Raw genomic sequence first — 19,756 nt, 5'->3', positions numbered from 1 at the left:
AGTGTTGTTTTAAAAGGGGCTCATGCACCCCCCTCAAAACTGCCTCACCATATATATTTTCTCCCAAAATTATCATTTTTCAATTATTCACATTAGATTGCGTCTGCCCATTTCTGTTCCAATCTTCCTGCAGTTTGTTGCTATCCTACTAGTTATTTCCCAAATTTCGATCAATCACAAACTTCAAAATGATATTCCCTTGACTTAAATCCTTGTCACAGAAATATATAACCAGATTATGCACCTGTTGCCTCTGTCTCTTTAGAACCATAGAGGCATAGAGTCATACAGCACAGAAACCGGCTCTTTGTCCCATCATGCCTATGCTGACCATCAAATACCAATCTATATTAATCCCATTTACCAGCAGTTGGTCCATAGCCTACAATGCCTTGGCAATTTAAGTACTCATCCAGATGCTTCTTAAATGTTGCAATACTTCCCTCCACCACCCTCTCAAGCAGTGCGTTCCATATTTCCACCACCCTCTGGTGAAAACATTTTTCCTCAGATCCCCTCTAAACCAGTTACTCCTCACCTTAAACCTATGCCCCCTGGTCATAGACACCTCTGCCACAGGGAAAAGATTCTTATGATCTACCCTATCTATGCCTCTCATAACTTTGTATACCTCTATCAGATTACCACTCAGTCTCCTCTGCTTCAGGGAAAACAAACTAAGCCTATCCAGTCTTTCATCATAGCTTAAATTTCCATCCTAAGCAACATCCTGGTGAATCTCTACTGCACCCTCTCCAGTGCAATCACATCCTTCCAATAGTGTAGTAATCAGAACTGCACACAATAGTCCATCTGTGGCTTAACCAATGTTTTATAAAGTTGTCTCAAGACCTCCCTGCTCCTATATTCTATGCCCCAGCTAATGAAGGCAAACATCCCGTATGCCTTTTTCACCAATGTATCTACCTGTGCTGCCATCTTCAGGGATCTACAGAATTGTACACCAAGGTCCCTTTGTTCCTCAATACTCCCTAAGGACTTACAAAATACATCACCTCACACTTAACAGGATTAAATTCCATCTGCCATTGCTCTGCCCAACTTAATAGTTGATCAATATCAGTCTGTAGGCTAAGACTATCCTCCTCACTATCAACAACACCCACCAATTTTCATGTCATCTGCAAACTTACTAATTATACCTTCTACATTCACAGGCAAGTCGTTTATGTATATAACAAACAAGGGTCCCAGCACTAATCCCTGTGGTACACCACTGGTCACAGGCTTCCAGTCACAAAAGCAACCCTCCACCAACATCCAATGCCTCCTGTTAACAAGCTAATTTTGGATTCAATTTGCCAACTTCCCTTAGATCCCATTGGTTGTAACCTTTTGGACCAGCCTTCCATGTGAGACCTTGTCACAAATCTTACTGAAGTCCATGTAAACCACATTAGCTGCTCCATCCTTATAAATATATAGTTATCTTATCAAAAACTCAAATTAGTTAGACAGGATCATCCACAGATAAACCTGTACTGACTATCCCTGATCAATCCCTGCCTTTCCATGTGTTGATTAATCCTGTTCTCAGAATTTTTTTCCAATAATTTCCCTACCATTGGCATTAGACTAACTGGCCTGTAATTAGCTAGCTTATCCCTGCTGCTCTTCTGGAATAAATGTACCACATTAGCTATCCTCCAGTCATTTGGCAGTTACCTGTGGCCAGTGAAGATTTAAATATCTACATCAGGGCCCCTGCAATTTCCTCCTTTGGCCTCCCATAGCAATCTGGGGATTCATGCACCTCTATGTCCACAAAAAAATCTAATACCGTGTCCTTATTAACCTTAACATGCTCTAGAATTTCACTGTCTCGACTGAAATCTCCATTTACAATGTATTTCTCCTTAGTGAGTACAGATGAAAAATATTAATTTAAGACCTTGCTCACATCCTCTGGTTCCATGCGCAGATTGCCCTTTTGATATCTAATGCGCCCTGCTCTTTCCCTGGTTATCCTCTTGCTCTTAATATACTGATAAAATGCCTTGAGGGTTTTCCTTAATATTATCTATCAATGATATTTTGTGGCCCCTCTTTGCCTTCCTAATTTCTTTCAAAGCACCCCTTACACTCTCTACACTCCCGAAGGGCCTTCCCCATTTTTAGTGTTTTATACCTACCAAATGCTTCCTTTTATTTCTTTGCCAAACCTTCAATATCCCTTGTCATCCAGAGTTCCCTGGACTTGCTGCCCTTGCCCTTCCCTCTGAGAGGAACACGTTGGCCTTGAACTCTCATTATTTCACTTTTAAAAGACTCCCACATCCCAAGTGTAGATTTACCTGCAAGTACCTCTATTTTCTGAAGAAGTCTGTTATGTTGTACTTTAACAAATGTCTTTTGAAAGTTCATATGTAGAAAACCTACTGCACTACCTTCATCAGCTCTGTTACTTCATCAAAGAATTTAATTAGGTTAATCAGGTATGATTTACCTTTAACAAATCTGTACTGCCTGTCCCTTATTAACACATAGTTTTCCATGTGAGAATTAATTTTGCCCTGTAAATTACCTTGGTGTCTCTGTAAATGATGTTGCAACTTTCAGCTTGAAATAGTGTTAGTAATGACCATGTTTGATGTTTTGGAAAATCGACCTGCTTGTGTCAGCCAATTGTCCCTCTGGCCAACCTTCATTCAGTGTGTGTATTCTCACCAACGAGCCTGTTGCCGTCCTGTTATTTTGTTGTTTCGCTCCACAATATGTGGCAATAGTCAAGTTCTTGTCTGTCCTTGGAATCTTCAGCATTTGGGATTAAATGGTGTCTCTGCTCCACGGAATAAACAGCATCTTGGTTGGAAAAAAAACTCTCTAATTTTGTATTGAATTACCTCTCCAAAGACCTGAAGTGGCCATGTGAGAAAACATTTGCAAACCAACATCCGAAACTCAGAGAACCACAGAAATCTGTAATTAAAATAAACAGAAAATGATTGAAAGGCTACACAAGCAAGTTAGAATCTAAAAGAGAAAGTTAGGTTGACCCTTCCTTCATCAGAGCTGGCAGTCAGTGTATTGAAGCTTCTTCTTATTGCACTGATGTTTGCAAGTAAAGAAAAAAAAATTGGGAACAGAGAGAGAATAAAAAGGAGCAAGTAGTTAGCAACTAGATAGTAAGTAGCTAACTCTCCTGGATTGTCCTGGAGTAAACACAGTAAGAAGTCTCACAACACCAGGTTAAAGTCCAACAGGTTTATTTGGTAGCAAAAGCCACTAGCTTTCGGAGCGCTGCTCCTTCATCAGGTAAGTGGGAGTTCTGTTCACAAACAGGGTATATAAAGACACAAACTCAATTTACAAAATAATGGTTGGAATGCGAGTCTTTACAGGTAATCAAGTCTTAAAGGTACAGACAATGTGAGTGGAGAGAGGGTTAAGCACAGGTTAAAGAGATGTGTATTGTCTCCAGACAGGACAGCCAGTGAGGTTTTGCAAGCCCAGGCAAGTCGTGGGGGTTACAGATAGTGTGACATGAACCCAAGATCCCGGTTGAGGCCGTCCTCATGTGTGCAGAACTTGGCTATCAGTCTCTGCTCAACGATTCTGCGTTGTGTGTTGTGAAGGCCGCCTTGGAGAACGCTCTCTCCACTTAACCCTCTCTCCACTCACATTGTCTGTACCTTTAAGACTTGATTACCTGTAAAGACTCGCATTCCAACCATTATTTTGTAAATTGAGTTTGTGTCTTTATATGCCCTGTTTGTGAACAGAACTCCCACTTACCTGATGAAGGAGCAGCGCTCCGAAAGCTAGTGGCTTGTGCTACCAAATAAACCTGTTGGACTTTAACCTGGTGTTGTGAGACTTCTTACTGTTTTTACCCCAGTCCAACGCCGGCATCTCCACATCTTGTCCTGGAGTCACAAGGTTAATCTCCCAACACTTGCTGTGAGCAAGTCAAGAGAAAATAAGGATATCTTTTGTGGTTCAGGCCCTCACGTGTCACATCAGTGGTTTGCACGTACTGGACGTCTGACGTGATAGCCTCGTATTCTGCTGTCAAATCCTTCATGTCCTTTCAACCATTCAGCATTTATGAAAAGCTGTGGTTAAAGGTTATCACTGGGGAAACTTTGGTGACACCATTTTTTAAATATTCCTGGGATGTGGACAACACCAGCAAGGTCAGCATTTATTGTCCATTGTTAATCAGACTCGAGACAATTACGTGGCTTGGTCTGTCTCTTTGGAGAGCAGTTAAGAGCCAACCATATTATTGGGGTCTGAAGTTACATAAAGAACAGCAGATTTCCTTCCCTAAAGGAAATTAGTGACCCAGACTTTGAGTCCAAAGATGTGTAGATTAGGTTGATTGGCTATGCTAAAAATTGCCCATTGTCCTGAGATGCGTAGGTTAGAGGGATTAGTGGGTAAATATGTTTGGATATGGGGGTAGGGCCTGGGTGGGATTGTGGTCGGTGCAGACTCGATGGGCCGAATGGCCTCTTTCTGTACTGTAGGGTTTCTATGATTTCTTCTATGATTTCTATGAGATGATATTCATTTTTGGTTGGTAGTTTCATAGTCACCATAGTAGTTTGTTATCTTAGATTTATTCAAATAGTTGAATTTAAATTTCCCAGCTTCCACGGAGAGATTTGAATTCCTGCCTTTGTGTTATCTGGTCAGCAACATAACCACTATGTTACTGTGAATGTACCTGAGTATGGTCACCAAGTTTGGACCACCAAAAAGTAGTCAGGAGGGGATGGAGTCACCAAATGTGGTAAACTAGAAATAAAAACTTAGGCCTGGTTTTCGTTCCCAGGTCGGGAGGGGAGAGACGGAACACTTCCTGGCTCCACAAATCCAACCGGGCAAAAGAAATCCACAATCTGTAACCTCATGGCCCGGCATCCGAAGATGTGGATTGGCCATGCTAAATTGTCCCTTGGTGTCGAAAGATAAATGAACTGCTGTTGAATATCATAGGCTGTACAGGGAAGCACCCAGGGAAGAACAGCTGAAAATCAGAGGAGTGAAAGAATGAATAAGCAGAGCAGGGACAGGGAAAATGTGGTCAGTGGTGAGCTGGTATTGTAAGCTGAAAGAAAGATATGTTTCACATTAGGATTACAGTACTGGGGGTGCCATGTTGTGATCAGATAAGAGACATTACCCAAACTATGTCTTTCGAGAAGTGCATGCCTTGAATGATGACCAGTTAGTTTGGAGACATATGATCAAGAAGTTATTGCATCCCTGATTCACATTACAATCTTCAATCAACTGCAAGAGGCAGCAGACTGATCTCATCACAGCAGCATAAAGCCCAATGCACTACGAATGATGAAATAGTTTGTGAAAAACAGTAAATATTTTGTGTGTTTTGACAAAGCCTCTCCACCACAGCTAGCTTTTCTTTTTCAGTTGCTAAAGGAGCTATTGTCGGATTCCAGAATTTTCCAGTTCTACTTCAGGATTTCACATTTTCACCTTTGTGCCAGTAGAGGGAGCTGACAGCAAGAATTATATTCAGCCAATTCAAGACCAAATGATTTGACGCATTCAGATGAGATTTCTTTGCTTTAACATTAACTGCTATTTTAACGATTCCCTCAACCTGTGTATTTTAAATGAAGTAACATTTCAACTAAACAAGATAACTGATCAGTAAGGTACGAGCCGATTACATTTTACTCAACTAATATTGCTACACGTTGGAAGCTTGCTCACTGTCATCACCAAGTGGCCAAAATACACCTCGTAAATAATAAGGCTGGATTTCTATGCAGATTTAAAACATTAAGGAGGGATCTTTTATTGTAAGAGAGTGAGGAAAGGCAGTAAATAGATACTGTTCTAATAAAACATACCTGTTTGAAAGATTTAGTGCACAATTCCGTTCCTAATTGCTGATTACCATAATTTGAACTTGCCTGGAATTGCAAAGCAGTAACATGTCTGGACACATGACCTCCTTCCATTCCTCATCATGACAAGGGCGTATTAGCATAGTGCTCAAAACCAAGCTCTCCCTTTCTGCTGGTGACTCCTGTCAGGTAGAGTGGCAATCATTCTTTTTGAGGTGATGGCCTTGGAGAATCTCAAGATTAAATGTAGCTTCAGTGTTGATGAAGTATTGATAAAATGTCCCAGGAAGTTGTTCAAAATCCTCAAAGCTCAGGCAGCAAGTTAACATGAAATGCTGCGAGTCACTTTATGCAGTGCTTGAAATCCACACCAAAGTCATGTTTAGTCCCAAACAGCTGGTTGCTGTTAGTAGAGACCATTATGTCTCTGTTCAAGCCCACAACTCTGACTTACCTGCAACTGGCAACTTGAACTCTTCCTACTATTTCCTCCATCTTTATCCTTTGGACTGTTTAAACTAGGGTTTACATCATTGATGAATGTTGGCAATCATTTTAATGTCAATCAGCTTCTTAACTAGTCTCTGGAAACCAATCTCTTGTCATTCAGGGAGACCTAGTTTTGAATGCCCTTCTTTCCCCCCTCATGGGAATTTATCTACCCCTGTGCCAAACGATTCCCTCTTTGAAGGTCTCTCATTGTTCAATCATTGTTTTAACCTACTAATACTTGATTCCAGTCATCTACCTAGGCCTGATCACTTTTCAACTCACTTAGCTAATAGATTTTCAGCAGTGCATTCAGATACCAAAAGAGCCACTGAGGTGGCTAAGATGGGGTCCTCAGCTGTTTAGTGCAAGGTATCATGGTAAAGGAGTCAAAGCCTTCCGTTGGAATGGTTTCCAGAGACTTCTTGGAGGGGCAGGGGAACTTAGTGTGGACTTTGTGCATCTCAGATCACCCTTGATAGATTTTAAGTGATGGTTCCTCAGAGGGATTGCTTTTCTGGGGTGGCAGCTAGAAGTCGGTGGGAAAGGGGAAACTCACAGGGTCAGCACAGGGGATGATGGTGAGGTCCCAAGGTGAGGTCTGGTGACACTCCTGGTCAGGCGGGCAATGTGGAGGTCTATGACATGGGTCAGCAATTAGCTCCATGAGGGCAAAGGACACTGACACAGAGGAGATGATGGGGCCAGTCATATTTATTCCCATCCTCAGACTGCAAGGGATGGCTGAAGGGCATGAGCTGTATGGACGGGCGCTGCCTATGGTCCAGGAGGCCAGCCTATCAGGGATATTATCATGGGGGGTGCTGGGTGTACAGGATGGAAGGCTCGTATGATCTGCTCGCATGAAAGTTGGGGGAATACAGGTTAAAGTGAATGATCAATTGTGTGTAACCTGGAAGCTTGAAATAAGTCAGGTGAGCCTCAGTTGCCACAGGAGGAACCCACTTCCCAAATCAGATCCCTCCTTGATGAGTCAATTATGCCCATTAAGTCAGTATTGTAATGCGTGATTCTGCCACTGATTGCCACCCGTTAATTAACCCTATGGCCCTACTAGTCTGAAAATGCCTGATCGCATCTGATCTTGAAAGCTGAGCAGACTCAGGCTTGGTTAGTTGGGAGACCATCTGGAATACCAGGTGCAGTCAGCTTGGTGGGCAGCCAGTGACATAGTGGTATTGTCACTGGATTAGTAAAAAGAGAGACCCGAGTTCGAAGCCCACCAGTTGATTATGAAATTTGAATTCAATAAAATCTGGGAGCTCAGCCCCAAGCATTGAACTCCATGGCATGAACTCACCTCTCAATGAGAGAGATGACATAGGCTTATTCTCCAACATGAGGGGCAACGGTAAAGTGCTCATCAGGCAGCCCCGTGACAAGTGTTATTGCAGGGCCTGCTGCGTTACTGGGGGTAGGGCCAGCACCCTGCAGAGGAGGGGGTGGCAGGGCATCCTGAGTTACCGGAGGGCAGGACCACATATTGAGGTGACTCGGTGGAGGCAGTACCTGGGCATCGGTCTGCTGAAGGAGCATGGCATACCTCCAGATGATGGAGAAGCAATGCCAGTGATGACTGCATCTGTCCTGAGAGAGGGTAGACAACCTATGCCAAGTCATGCAGGAGTTGGTGCCACATGAGTTGGGAGGTCACCCATTGCCTGTGGCCCTGAAGGTCACAGCCGTGCTGAACCTTTCTGTTAGTTCTCATTTCAGGGCTACACGAGTGAATTCTATGGCATTTCCCAGTCCACTGCACACAAGTACATAAGAGAGATGACCAATGTGCTATTTGTGAGTGCTCATAACTACATAAGCTTTGACCATGACCAGGCTAGGCAGAACACCAAAGCCATGGGTGTTACCCGCATGGCTGGCCTACCCCAAGTGCAGGTTCACTTTACCTGCACCCACATGACTCTATGTTTCCCATAGTATACATAGGGTGCCTTTCATGAACCGCAAGGGATTCCACTCCCACAAAGTACAGATCATCCGCGACGTAAGGCCAAACACATTATGCGGGTGTGTGCCCATTTCCTGCGGAGCGTCCACAATCGCTACACTCTAGGCTGCTCTCAGATTGCTGCTATCTTTGAGGGAGTGCAGTGGCTGGAGGGATGGCTCCTTGGGGACAAGAGATACCATCTCAGACAACGAAACCCTCATTCATACCTTTGCCTGCTACAGAGTAAATTATCGTAGACCAGTCCCCTCCACCCTCCCTAAACATCTGCTCCTTGTATTTAGATCCTGCCCCCACAGCACAACCATCAGAATTGTTCTACATTGGCTACTGGTCTTCCAGTGCCATAAATTTCATATTTTTAGGGCTGAATTTTCTGACCCTCCCCACTGGTGGGATCATCTGGTCCCACCAATGGCAACCATCCACCCCCCCCTCCGCAGTGTGATCCCCGGCGGAGCAGCTGGCAAGCAACGCAAAAGGCCATGGACATCAACAGACTGGATAATCCCGCTGCCAGCCAATGGTGAGCCACCTTTGCCACTGGGAAACACGTCATAGAGATGGTGATAAACCCCACCTTTAGGCTTACATTAAAATCACTCCATCGTTCACAGTTGCTTCTCTCAGTGACCTCTTCCCATATTATAACCCCTCCCACCCCAACTATCCATTGCTCTGACTCTAGCCTCTTGTGTATTCCTGCCCTTTCACCTCACCATGGACAGCTGTGCCTTCATACATGTATAGTGATGCCATTTTCCTTTGTTGTTGCATTATCCATTCCACAAACTGCAAATCCTCCCTTTGCAGAATTACTGTGCACATTTACATACCTAGCGGCCACTGGACTGCAAAATAATTCAAAGTGTGAAACAGTTTGTGAAAACAACTGACTCTAAACCTTAACATGTAAAATCTAGTCCTTGCCCAAACATGTGTCTCTGACCAAAATGTACATGAAAATGTAAGCAGGTTTTTTATCAGATTCCAGGAAGATCGGGGAGGCACGGTGGCACAGTGGTTAGCACTGCTGCCTCACAGCCCAGGTTCGATTCTGGTCTTCTATTGCACCCAGACTCAATGGGTTGAATGGCCTCCTTCTGTACTGTAGGGATTCTATGATTCGATATCTTGTGATCTGTAACTTGGATAAAAGCACTGAGGGACTTGGGGACATTGAGGTAAGTATCTAATATCTTCAGCCACTGTCCCAAAATTTCTACAGGCCTTTTTTGTACATAAGCTATGGCTTATATTAAATTATGTTATTACTTCTCACATCTGAGAAGTGCTACAAGTTAAAAAGCACACATTTAGATATCATGCTTATTTGGTTTCCTGATTGACAGCTCATGTCTGACAAGGACCTGAACCATTCAGGCTGGGAAGATCCATTCTTTTCCTGAAATGGCTGATCTGAGCCAGGATGTGAGTAGGTGAGAGCTGAAGAAGGAAAAAAGCTAGGCAGAGTTTCTATTCTTAATTATTGTCCAGGGATTCCTGTTTAGGTGGGATGCATGTACTATCCTTGACTCTGGTTCGAAATGGGCTTGGTTGGGCCTTCATTGTGTAAAGGTCTGTTGACATTGAATTGATTCCCACATGGAGACCAGCCACTTGGGTGAGGTACTGGGGGGCTGCTTGTTCCCATGGAAAATGACCCAGTAGGAGTCAACAGGCTAGATGTTGGCTTTGTGCAAATGTGTGGAATATGACTGACTGAGTCAGCAAGCTGCTTCCCATCTCACCCATTGAAGTCAATGGAAAGATAAACTCGGTGAGATGCAATCAGGCAGCTGATTCACTATCATCCATTTACACTATTAGACAAAATTGAGATTGGTCCCCAACATCTTCCCAAGATAGAAGGAGAAAAGTGAAGAAAATTAAGCAGAGGATCAACATTTCAAACTGCGGATGCGGGACCTGAGAAATGACTCAAAAAAAGAAACATTATAAAATACAAGAACTACAGGCACCTTTGGATTGGATCGGGACCAGAAAGAATGAGAAAAAGCAGGGAGCAAAGGGAAACAGAAATAGCTGAACAGAGGGAAAAAGAGAGTGAGCTATTAATCATACAGATCTGGGGAGATCAGAGGGTTCTACCTGTAATAGGAAAGGTGATGGCAAAATCATTGCTCAACACACGTCAATACAATTCTGTTCAATTCTGAGAAAACTGCTACATCAACAAATCAACAGGTTCATTAAGATGGGCAGTCCAGGACTTTAAGTGCTCAGAAGTGTCCTCTTTTCGTCACTGACTCTAATAAGTAAAACAATGAAATGCAATTAATATATCAACAGCACCTACCAAAATGGGCGCAGTCGTTACTAATTGACCAGTGGACAATTTCAGAGTTGTTCAGTAAGGTTTAACAGCTCTTGAAAGTGAAATGACCATGTTTTATGAACAGCCTGTGATGCTGGGACTAAATGAAGGATAGAGATTACCAGTGCAAACAATTAGAGTTGAAGTTAAATGAGTTGCAAAATCTGACAATTACCTAATGTGCAAAGACAGCGATATTTTTACCAGATGAACAAGGTTTAGAAATGTTTTAAGTGCCAAATACAGAATTTTTAAAAAACACAGATGAGCAGCTTGCTGTATAAATTAACTTGCTCTCTTAGTGGTCATTACACATTCAAACAGGCTCAGAGAAGCTGCAACAGACTGGTCAGGTAAGAATACTATGAAATGTTTCTTAAATTGAGATCCAAATGAAACTTTGAACATGGTTTAACATGTTATTTATCAAGTTGATCGAATTGCTCCTCCAAGGTCTTTACAAGCTTTGCAAACCTCACCCTCAACTGTTTGTAAGGTTGCATGTTCAAGCCCCCACCCTTTCAGGATTTGGATGCTTAATCAAGGCTGACAAGGATTGACATTGTCTTTCAGATGAGAGGTGAAATTGGGAAGCCAAGCCAATCTGTTCAAGGTAGAAGTGAGGGCTCCTTTTTCAAAGAAGATAAAGGAAATGCCCTGGCCAACGTTTAATCCCTCAAATACCACCTCCAAAACAAGTCAAACTAATCATTTATCTCCTTACTGTTTTTCCGATCTTGCTGTGCAAAAATTAGGTACCGTCTGTAAACACAGTGGCAACAGTTCAAACATAATCAATTCACTTTGAAGCACATAACATGGATGTAAAAGACATTATGTACATGCAATGATTTCTTTATTTTCTTTTTCAAGGGAGTTCCACATTTAATCATTGAAATGGTGCTTTGGAACCAAATCGTGCTGGTGGCTGTATTGATCGTCTTTTCTTGCCCTAAAGGATTAGAAACACTACCATCACAGCACCTGTGTGGCTCGCATCTAGTAGAGACTCTATATTTTGTGTGTGGACAAAAGGGTTTCTACTATGTACCTAAAATAAAAAGAGGCACGGAGCAGTTTCTAGGTATGTTGGCCAAACTCTGGATACAATTAATAAATGGATTTCTTTTCTGCATGTCGTAATGATGGGGATGCAAATGCTTGTCCTGAATCTGGCAGGGGATTAGAAAGCACACTCTAGCAACATCTGAATCATGAAGGTTAGATTTTCATTTGGATGGACTTTGAAAGAATGCTAAGTGGAGTTATCAAATTAGTCCCCCTCCTTTGCTAGTACTTACAACAGAAACATTCAAAACTCATGAGCCATTGGGACATCATTACATAGAATTACAAACAATTTACTAACAGAAACAGATCATTTGGACACTGCTTTGCATGACTCTCTGTGCTTCCTACTTCATCTAGCCGTATCAACATGTCCTTCTCTTCTTTTTTTTCTCAAGAACTTATAGCTTCCCTTTAAATATGTTGTTATTTGCCTCGACTTTTCCACTTGAAATCAATTTCCACATTTTAACTGCTTGTGGGTGTAGAATTCTCTTGAATTTTTTTTATTCGACTTATCAGTGACTATATTTTCTTTTTATTGTCCCTAGTTTGGATCCCCCACAAGTGGAAACATTTTCTTTACCTCTGCCCTACGAAACTCTTCCATAATCTGAAAGATCTCAATTAGGCCATCCTTTAGCCTTGTCTTATCTAGAAAAAAAGATTCCCAAACTGCAGTTCAGTCTTTCCTGAGAGCTGGAAACTCTCCATTCTGGTACTCCCATCCTCATCTTCATCTTCTCCAGTGTCTCTATATCCCTTTTGTTTTGTAATATGGAGACCAGAATTGTATGCAGTATTCTTAAGTGTGATCCAACAAGTTTATTGTAACTTCCCTGCTTTTCAGTTCTACTATAAAGGCGCTTCGGAGGGCTTTGGTTGTATTTTTCTGATCTCCATTAACTTGTATTGCCAATTCAAAGTTTATTTATTAGTCACAAGTGGGCTTATATTAACACTGCAATGAAGTTACTGTGAAAATTTATGAAAATTTTAATGACTGGTGAAGCTATCCTCTTGAGATCTATTTGTTCCTGTATCCTCTTTAGACTCACATTTCCCAAGTTGTTTATGACACTCTTATTCTTTCCCATCAAAATGCAACATCTTACTCTTATGTATATTAGACTTCATGTCATTTGCACGACAATTCTGCAAGTTTATTAATGTCTAATTTCATTCTTTCTCAGTATGAAATATATACCCAATTTGGTTTCATTTGTAAATTTTGTAATTATGGGTGAAATTGTGGGTGAAGTTATGGGTGAAATTGTGGGGGAGCACTTCAGCAGTCACGGGCATTCAGCCTCTGATCTTCAGGTAAGCGTTCTCCAAGGCGGCCTTCACGACACACGACAGCGCAGAGTCGCTGAGCAGAAACTGATAGCCAAGTTCCGCACACATGAGGACGGCCTAAACCGGGATGTTGGATTTATGTCACATTATCTGTAACCCCCACAGTTTGCCTCCTGGACTTGCGGTCTACCCTGTCTGGAGACAATGCACATCTCTTTAACCTGTGCTTAATGCTCCCTCCACCCACATTGTCTGTATCTTTAAGATCTGGTTGGTTGTAGGGAATCGTATTCTAATCAGTATTCTGTAACTTGATTTTGTGTCTCTGTGCCCTGTTTGAGAGCACATTTCCACTCCATCTGATGAAGGAGCAGCGCTCCGAAAGCTAATGGTATTTGCTACCAAATAAACCTGTTGGACTTTAACCTGGTGTTGTTAAAACTCTTACTGTGAAATTATACAGCCCCAGTCATAGTGGGGGTGAGGCTGGAAAATGCAGGAAGTCATTCAAAATCCATTGAGTTCGGCGAAACTGAAAAATACCGGGGTGGGAGGATGGCTGAAAAATACTGCTCATTTCTGATTCCTGAGTTCAAATTGTGAATAGCAGCGAATCCAGCACCAATTTAAGTGGAACAATAATTTCCACTTTCTGCCAGTCTGACTAACCACCCTGAACCTTTAATCTCTGTTTTCTGTTTTGTAGCCACCTTGCTCTCTATTATACTATTTGTTCCCTGACTCAACATATTCTGACCACGAGTCTACTACTGAATATCATATCAAAGGTTTTTTTTGAAAATCCCAGCACTTCCCATCTATTATCTTGCCCTTTACTCTTTCCCATTGTCTTTTTTAAAAGAACACCCAATTCTTTTCCCATAGTTTTGCACATTTTTCCTAGTCAAGTACAAATGCAATCTTTTTTTTGAAAGTTACCATTGAATTTGCTTCCTCCACACCATCAGGCATTTGGCCCTGGCCATACTCGCTGCATGAAAACAACATGCTCCTCAATTCTCTTCTCTGGCCGGGATTCTCTGATCTTGTTTGCACCGTTACCACTGCCAGCAAGAATGGAGAATTTGGTGCTCAGCCAAATCTTCATTCACTGCAGCGGGAGCAGATAGGATCACAGCCGCGGGCTGTTTGTTTCTGCACATATACTATCTGACTTTCTGAGAGCAGGAGAAATAAAATATTGTTGAATTATTCTCTTCCAGCATTACGTGGTGAAGAATCCATTCAAGAAAATGAGACAGAGCAGCAATTTCCATTCAATAAACGGCTGGGCCAGGTGATGAAGAGGGGAATAGTGGATCACTGCTGTCACAATACTTGCTCCCTTTATGATCTGGAAGGCTACTGCAACCAATAAGTAATTGAAATACCGTGAATGTCAGAAAGTGAAGTGTGCAGCCATTGTGTAGGAGACAAGTTCTTTGTCATGTCCTTTATTTAAAAAAGATTTTGAACCATACAAAAATTTAAAATAACTGGTGGCAAATTGCATAAAAAGTACAATTTTGATTTTACTTTTATGAGGAAAACGTTGTCATTTTTAAAGTGCCTTTTATCTACTGCTTCGCCCCCTTATTAAAATGGATGGAGCTGCCTCCTACATTTATATGAAGCAAACTCTGCTTATATGGATGACCTAGCACATTCTACGCACTTTCGCAGATTGAACCAGTCTGTATCCTATTACTTATATTTTAACTTAAAAATAAAGAGCAGCTTCTGATGCCTCCAATTTTCTTTTTCAATTCCTTTTCTTAACTTCCTAAGTTGACTTCAATGTGTTGCTAAAACAGGCCCCACATAACCCAAGATGTTTTGAAATGATGGTGGTAAGGCAAACTCCATGAATGTAGGTTGAGGTGAAGAGAATCAGGGCTTTACACAAAGTAGAAAAGGGATTAAAGATGGTCAGTATAAAATCTGAAAAAGGGATTAAAATGATGGGCTGGCCAATTGCTCATCTGACAATCGTGACGGAGTAATACACACAAAAAGATTCAATGCCGTGGATAAATTAGCTCCTTTCACAGGTGGTAGTTGGAATGCTCCAAACTGTATTCAATGACTCCCATGCTGGGGACTTTTTTGGCTGGTACAAGTCTCTGATCCTTTTATAGCTTTAGATTGGTGCTACTTCCACAAAATCTTAAGAGTTATTGAAAAGAACTGAAATGAGTAGAAAAAATTGACTGCAGATTAAACAACAAAACATTCACTCATACCAGTACCAAGGGAACGGCACGGTGGCACTGCTGCCTCACAGCTCCAGGGACCTGGGTTCAATTCTCACCGCGGGTCACTGTCTCTGTGGAGTTTGCACATTCTCCCCGTATTTGTGTGGGTTTCCCCTGGGTGCTCCGGTTTCCTCCCAGACTCCAAAGATGTGTGGGTTCGGTTGATTGGCCATGCTAAGTTGACCCTAGTGTCAGGGGATTAACATGGTAAATATGTGGGGTTATGGGAATAGGGTCTGGGTGGGATTGTGGTCACTGCAGGCTCGATGGGCTGAAAGCCCTCCTTCTACACTGTAGGAATTCTATGATTCTATGAAAAGGGTGCCCATTTAAACTGAACAGCCCATGAGAGTCATAGAGGTTTACAGCATGGAAACAGGCCCTTTGGCCCAACTTGTCCATGCCGCTCCTTTCTTTAACCCCTAAGCTAGTCCCAATTGCCCACGTTTGGCCCATATTCCTCTATACCCATGTAACTGTCTAAACACTTTTTAAAAGACAAAATTGTACCCGCCTCTACTACTATCTCTGGCAGCTTGTTCCAGACACTCACCACCCTCTGAGTGAAAAAGTTGCCCCTCTGGACCCTTTTGTATCTCTCCCCTCTCACTTTTGCCCTCTAGTTTTAGACTCCCCTACCTTTGGGAAAAGAAATTGACTATCTAGCTGATCTATGTCCTTCATTATTTTATAGATCTCTGTAAGATCACCCCTAAGCCTCCTATGGTCCAGAGAAAAAGGTCCCAGTCTATTCAGCCGCTCCTTATAACTCAAACCATCAAGTCCCAGTAGCATCCTAGTAAATCTTTTCTGCACTCTTTCTCATTTAATAATATCCTTTCTATAATAGGGTGACCAGAACTGTACACAATATTCCAAGTGTGGCCTTACCAATGTCTTGTACAACTTCAACAAGATGTCCCAACTCCTGTATTCAATGTTCTGACCAATGAAACCAAGCATGCCGAATGCCTTTTTCATCACTCTGTCCGCCTGTGACTCCACTTTCAAGGAGCTATGAACCTGTATTTCTAGATCTCTTTGTTCTATAACTCTCCCCAACACCCTATCATTAACTGAGTAAGTCCTGCCCTGGTTCGATCGACCAAAATGCATCACCTCGCATTTATCTAAATTAAACTCTATTCTCTAGCAATTTCTCGTACATTAAAGCCTGAAACAAATGATGATTGTACATTTCCCTATTTCTCTGTTTACCTGAAGCAGATAACAAACAATCAAATGGTGGCCTGTGTGCTCTTTCATTTTCTTGGATGAGCACCTTAAATCACACAAAGAGAGAACTATTTGTAAGTTTCCTTCCTTCAGTAGATATAGAGGGCATGGTTGCACTCAAATACATTGGTGGCCATTTTCGATGTGAGTCTAAACTGTGAGTTGACAGGATCATTCAGCTTTGGAGGTGGCATCATTAAGTTCACCCAACTCCACCCACATGCACCAGCTGGCATGAGTGATGGGATGGCTAACAGTTCAAAGGACTAAGGCTGCTTTTCCTCTTCACAGGCCAGCACACGGCAGTTATTGGATAGTGTCCAAGGTTTCCCATTAGGGTCGTCAACCTAAAATTAATAGCTAGCAGGATTATTAACTAAAAAGTATTTATTGTTTTCTCCAATGCTCTAGTGCAAGATGCGAGATCTGCTTTTCATACCTTTCTATCACTGGATTGTAAGCTAGATTACGATCAAAGAAGTGATCACATGGAGATCAAATGGAACAAGGGTCCAATTGTTTCTACCTGCTTTTTGTTAATAAACACAGCTGCTCATACTCTGTACAACTATCCAACAATAATAGAACAAAGCTACCTCCATGGGTTCAACTGCACAGAAAGGAAACTGAAGCAGCTGTCACACAATAAAGAGGACACTGCCAGTCAATGCCACCTTCTTCCTCCATCTTTTCCATTTGCCTCCTCACAGCCTAGCAAATAGACAATTTCCAATTTCAGCCAGTTTGCTGCCTAACAATGTATGAAGCAAAGAGGCACTTCCAGGCTCACTATCCATAATTACCAACAGCACAAACTATGTTGCTGATGTTACAACAGATAACAGGAGCAGAACAAATGGAAAAGGTAAACTACAGCCTCCTTCTTCATCTTTCAGCTTTTACTTGGAATTTCTATATTGCCAGATGATTTCCGCTCTACAACTCCTCCGGTCAGTCACCTATTCCTCTTCCAATCTTGTGTTTAGTCTCACACAACTGCATTTCTCCATCTGGCCTTAGGCCTTCAACCTGGCAGCCCCATCTCCATCACTCACCTCACATTTCCTCTCTCTCCCGCAACAGATGGCCACACCATTTCAGTCTCTTCTCAGCTCATACAATCTTCAATGCTCATACAATCTTCAATGCCCCCTTGATGTAATGGTTCCTGATCTTGTCCTTTCTTGTCGCTCCATGCATCCATTCCAGCATCCACATCTCATTAGTAACCAGTCATTGTTCCTCTCCTCTTGATGTTGCCCTATTTTCTGCACTGTATAACAAGGTCAATCTCATAACTGTCCAGCAGATTCTTCCTTTCAGTTTCAGCTATATTTTTCTATCTCATAACACTCCACTCCTTTTCCTCCAATTATCCCAGCCAGAGCTAATCCATTGCTTAATTTCCAATTTCATACTTCCATCTTCTGCCATCATTGAACCAAGGCACTTGGAACTATTCACTTTCTCCAAGTCTTCACCTATAAAATGCCTACCTTCACACTGAAAATTTTCCCTCGGCTCAAACTGACCATGTATAAATTGTGATTTTGGCCTACTGATCTTCATACCTGTCTTCCAGAGCTTTTCTTCATTTCTCCAGTCGGTCATGTTCTCATCATTCCCAATGACAATATCATCTGTAAACATCATTGACTATAACACTTCCTGTCTCAGTTGCTCAGTTAGAACATCATAATAGTCAGGAAGAGGAAGGGACTCATTGCTTCCAATACAACTTTGGCTTTATAACTCTCAATCTCCCCCATACTGTTCCTTACTCTTGTCTGGCACTTCTTGTGACCCTCTTTTGCATCCAGACTGTCATATATTTCTTCCATAACCAGGATCTTTCTCTAGCAATCACTTCCTTTGCATTGCTTCTTTGTCTTTTTGTCCTGTTCGTTATCCTCTTTGACTCTTTGAGTGATGATCATATCTGTTGTAGGGCATTGGATACCCTTTAGTAGGTCTTAATGAAATCTTCATAGTCTTAAGTAGGTTAACTGATTGTACTTATTAACTACAAGAACTATGTACATATAGACCATAAAGGGTTCAAGCAAGGAACCATCTCCATATTTGCATGTGCACACAGTTCTGTCCAACACTTGACTGACCCCTAGGAACGGGACATGTGTTACATCATGTGTGGGTGGTCCTGTATTCAGTCCCACATTAATCCATTGTGTTCCCTTCCCATTAAACACAGCTTTCTTTTCTAGCCTTTCTCCTACATGATAATCTTTCACACCACCAGTTTTCATGCTCAAGTCTGCCACTGTGTTCCACCAGTCTTCCATGGTGTCTGCCGTAACTTCTATTTCTCTTTGCCATCTCTCCATCTGTTCTCTGAATACCCCCTTCACTTGAAGACCTTTGTGTTTCCACCACCAGATGTTCTGTCTACCATCCGGCTGCTCCTGATTTGTCCCCTTTGCAATCAGCTCTGCCTTCCTTGCTCTATGTTAGGTAGGCAGTGCCATTCTTGGAAAAACTTTGCAGTTCTTTCCTTCCTTTTTAACCATAATGTAGTCTGGCTGCATTTCTCTGCTACCACTCTTGTAGGTTATAAGGTAGTTTCCGTGTTTTTGTGTTTAGTATTACCTGGTGGTATGACATGGCAAACTCCCGGATAATGAATCCTTCTTCACTGGCTTCTTCAAAACCATATCATCCATGGACAACCTCATATCCCACTCATTCTGTCCCCACGTGTCCTTTTAGGTCAACTGCAATCGCTAGCCAATCACCTGCAATACCTGGCCTGTCACTGCTTGGCATTGTTTGAATTGTGTTGTCCATTTTTTCCCAGAATTCTTCTTTCTCTGCTGTCCACATCTACTCTCTGGTGTGGAACAGCTAACCATGTTTCACATTTTGACCCCCGATTTCCAGCCTTACTTTGACAATTCTGTCACTGATTTTGTCTGTCCATTGCCAATACCATGCCCTTCATTCCTTTCTTAGTACAATAAGCATTTCTTCTTTCATCCTGCCCATGGTGGTAAAGTTTATATCCTCTTTTATTGCTGCCCTTCCTCTTAGTTTCCTAGAGCCAAATGATGTGTACTTCTTTTCTCGCCATCAGCTGAGTTACTTCTCCCTGTCAGGCTATCTACATTTAGACTAGCAATTTTGGGTTTGGTCAACTTTCACCTCTCCTTCAGACATTCTTCTTTAGCCATCCTTGTCTATTGGATGGTAACCTTTGCCCATTCCTCACAGGGTTCAGGCA

General features: G+C 42.1%; 1 protein-coding gene across 1 annotated transcript; it reads left to right on the top strand.

Moving 5' to 3' along the window:
* The first annotated feature begins 11,557 nt into the window (after window positions 1-11,557).
* Window positions 11,558-14,405, top strand: LOC144499257 (insulin-like). Its single transcript, XM_078221372.1, has 2 exons — window positions 11,558-11,799; window positions 14,216-14,405. The coding sequence occupies exons 1-2, from the start codon at window positions 11,558-11,560 to the stop codon at window positions 14,403-14,405; spliced, it is 432 nt and encodes a 143-aa protein (XP_078077498.1).
* Window positions 14,406-19,756: the final 5,351 nt, after the last annotated feature.

The sequence above is a fragment of the Mustelus asterias genome, chromosome 9 (genome assembly GCF_964213995.1).
Source record: "Mustelus asterias chromosome 9, sMusAst1.hap1.1, whole genome shotgun sequence".
NCBI classification, from domain to species: Eukaryota; Metazoa; Chordata; class Chondrichthyes; order Carcharhiniformes; family Triakidae; genus Mustelus; species Mustelus asterias.
The sequence above is the reverse complement of the archived record's forward strand: the minus strand, read 5'-3'. Positions and strand labels throughout refer to the sequence as shown.

Excerpts from the sequence above, each read along its gene's own strand:
- LOC144499257 (XM_078221372.1), top strand. The coding sequence starts at position 11,558 with ATGGTGCTTTGGAACCAAATCGTGCTGGTGGCTGTATTGATCGTCTTT. Across the intron at positions 11,800-14,215 it reads GGATTTCTTTTCTGCATGTC|GAGAAATAAAATATTGTTGA; the intron begins GTAATGATGGGG and ends TTCTGAGAGCAG.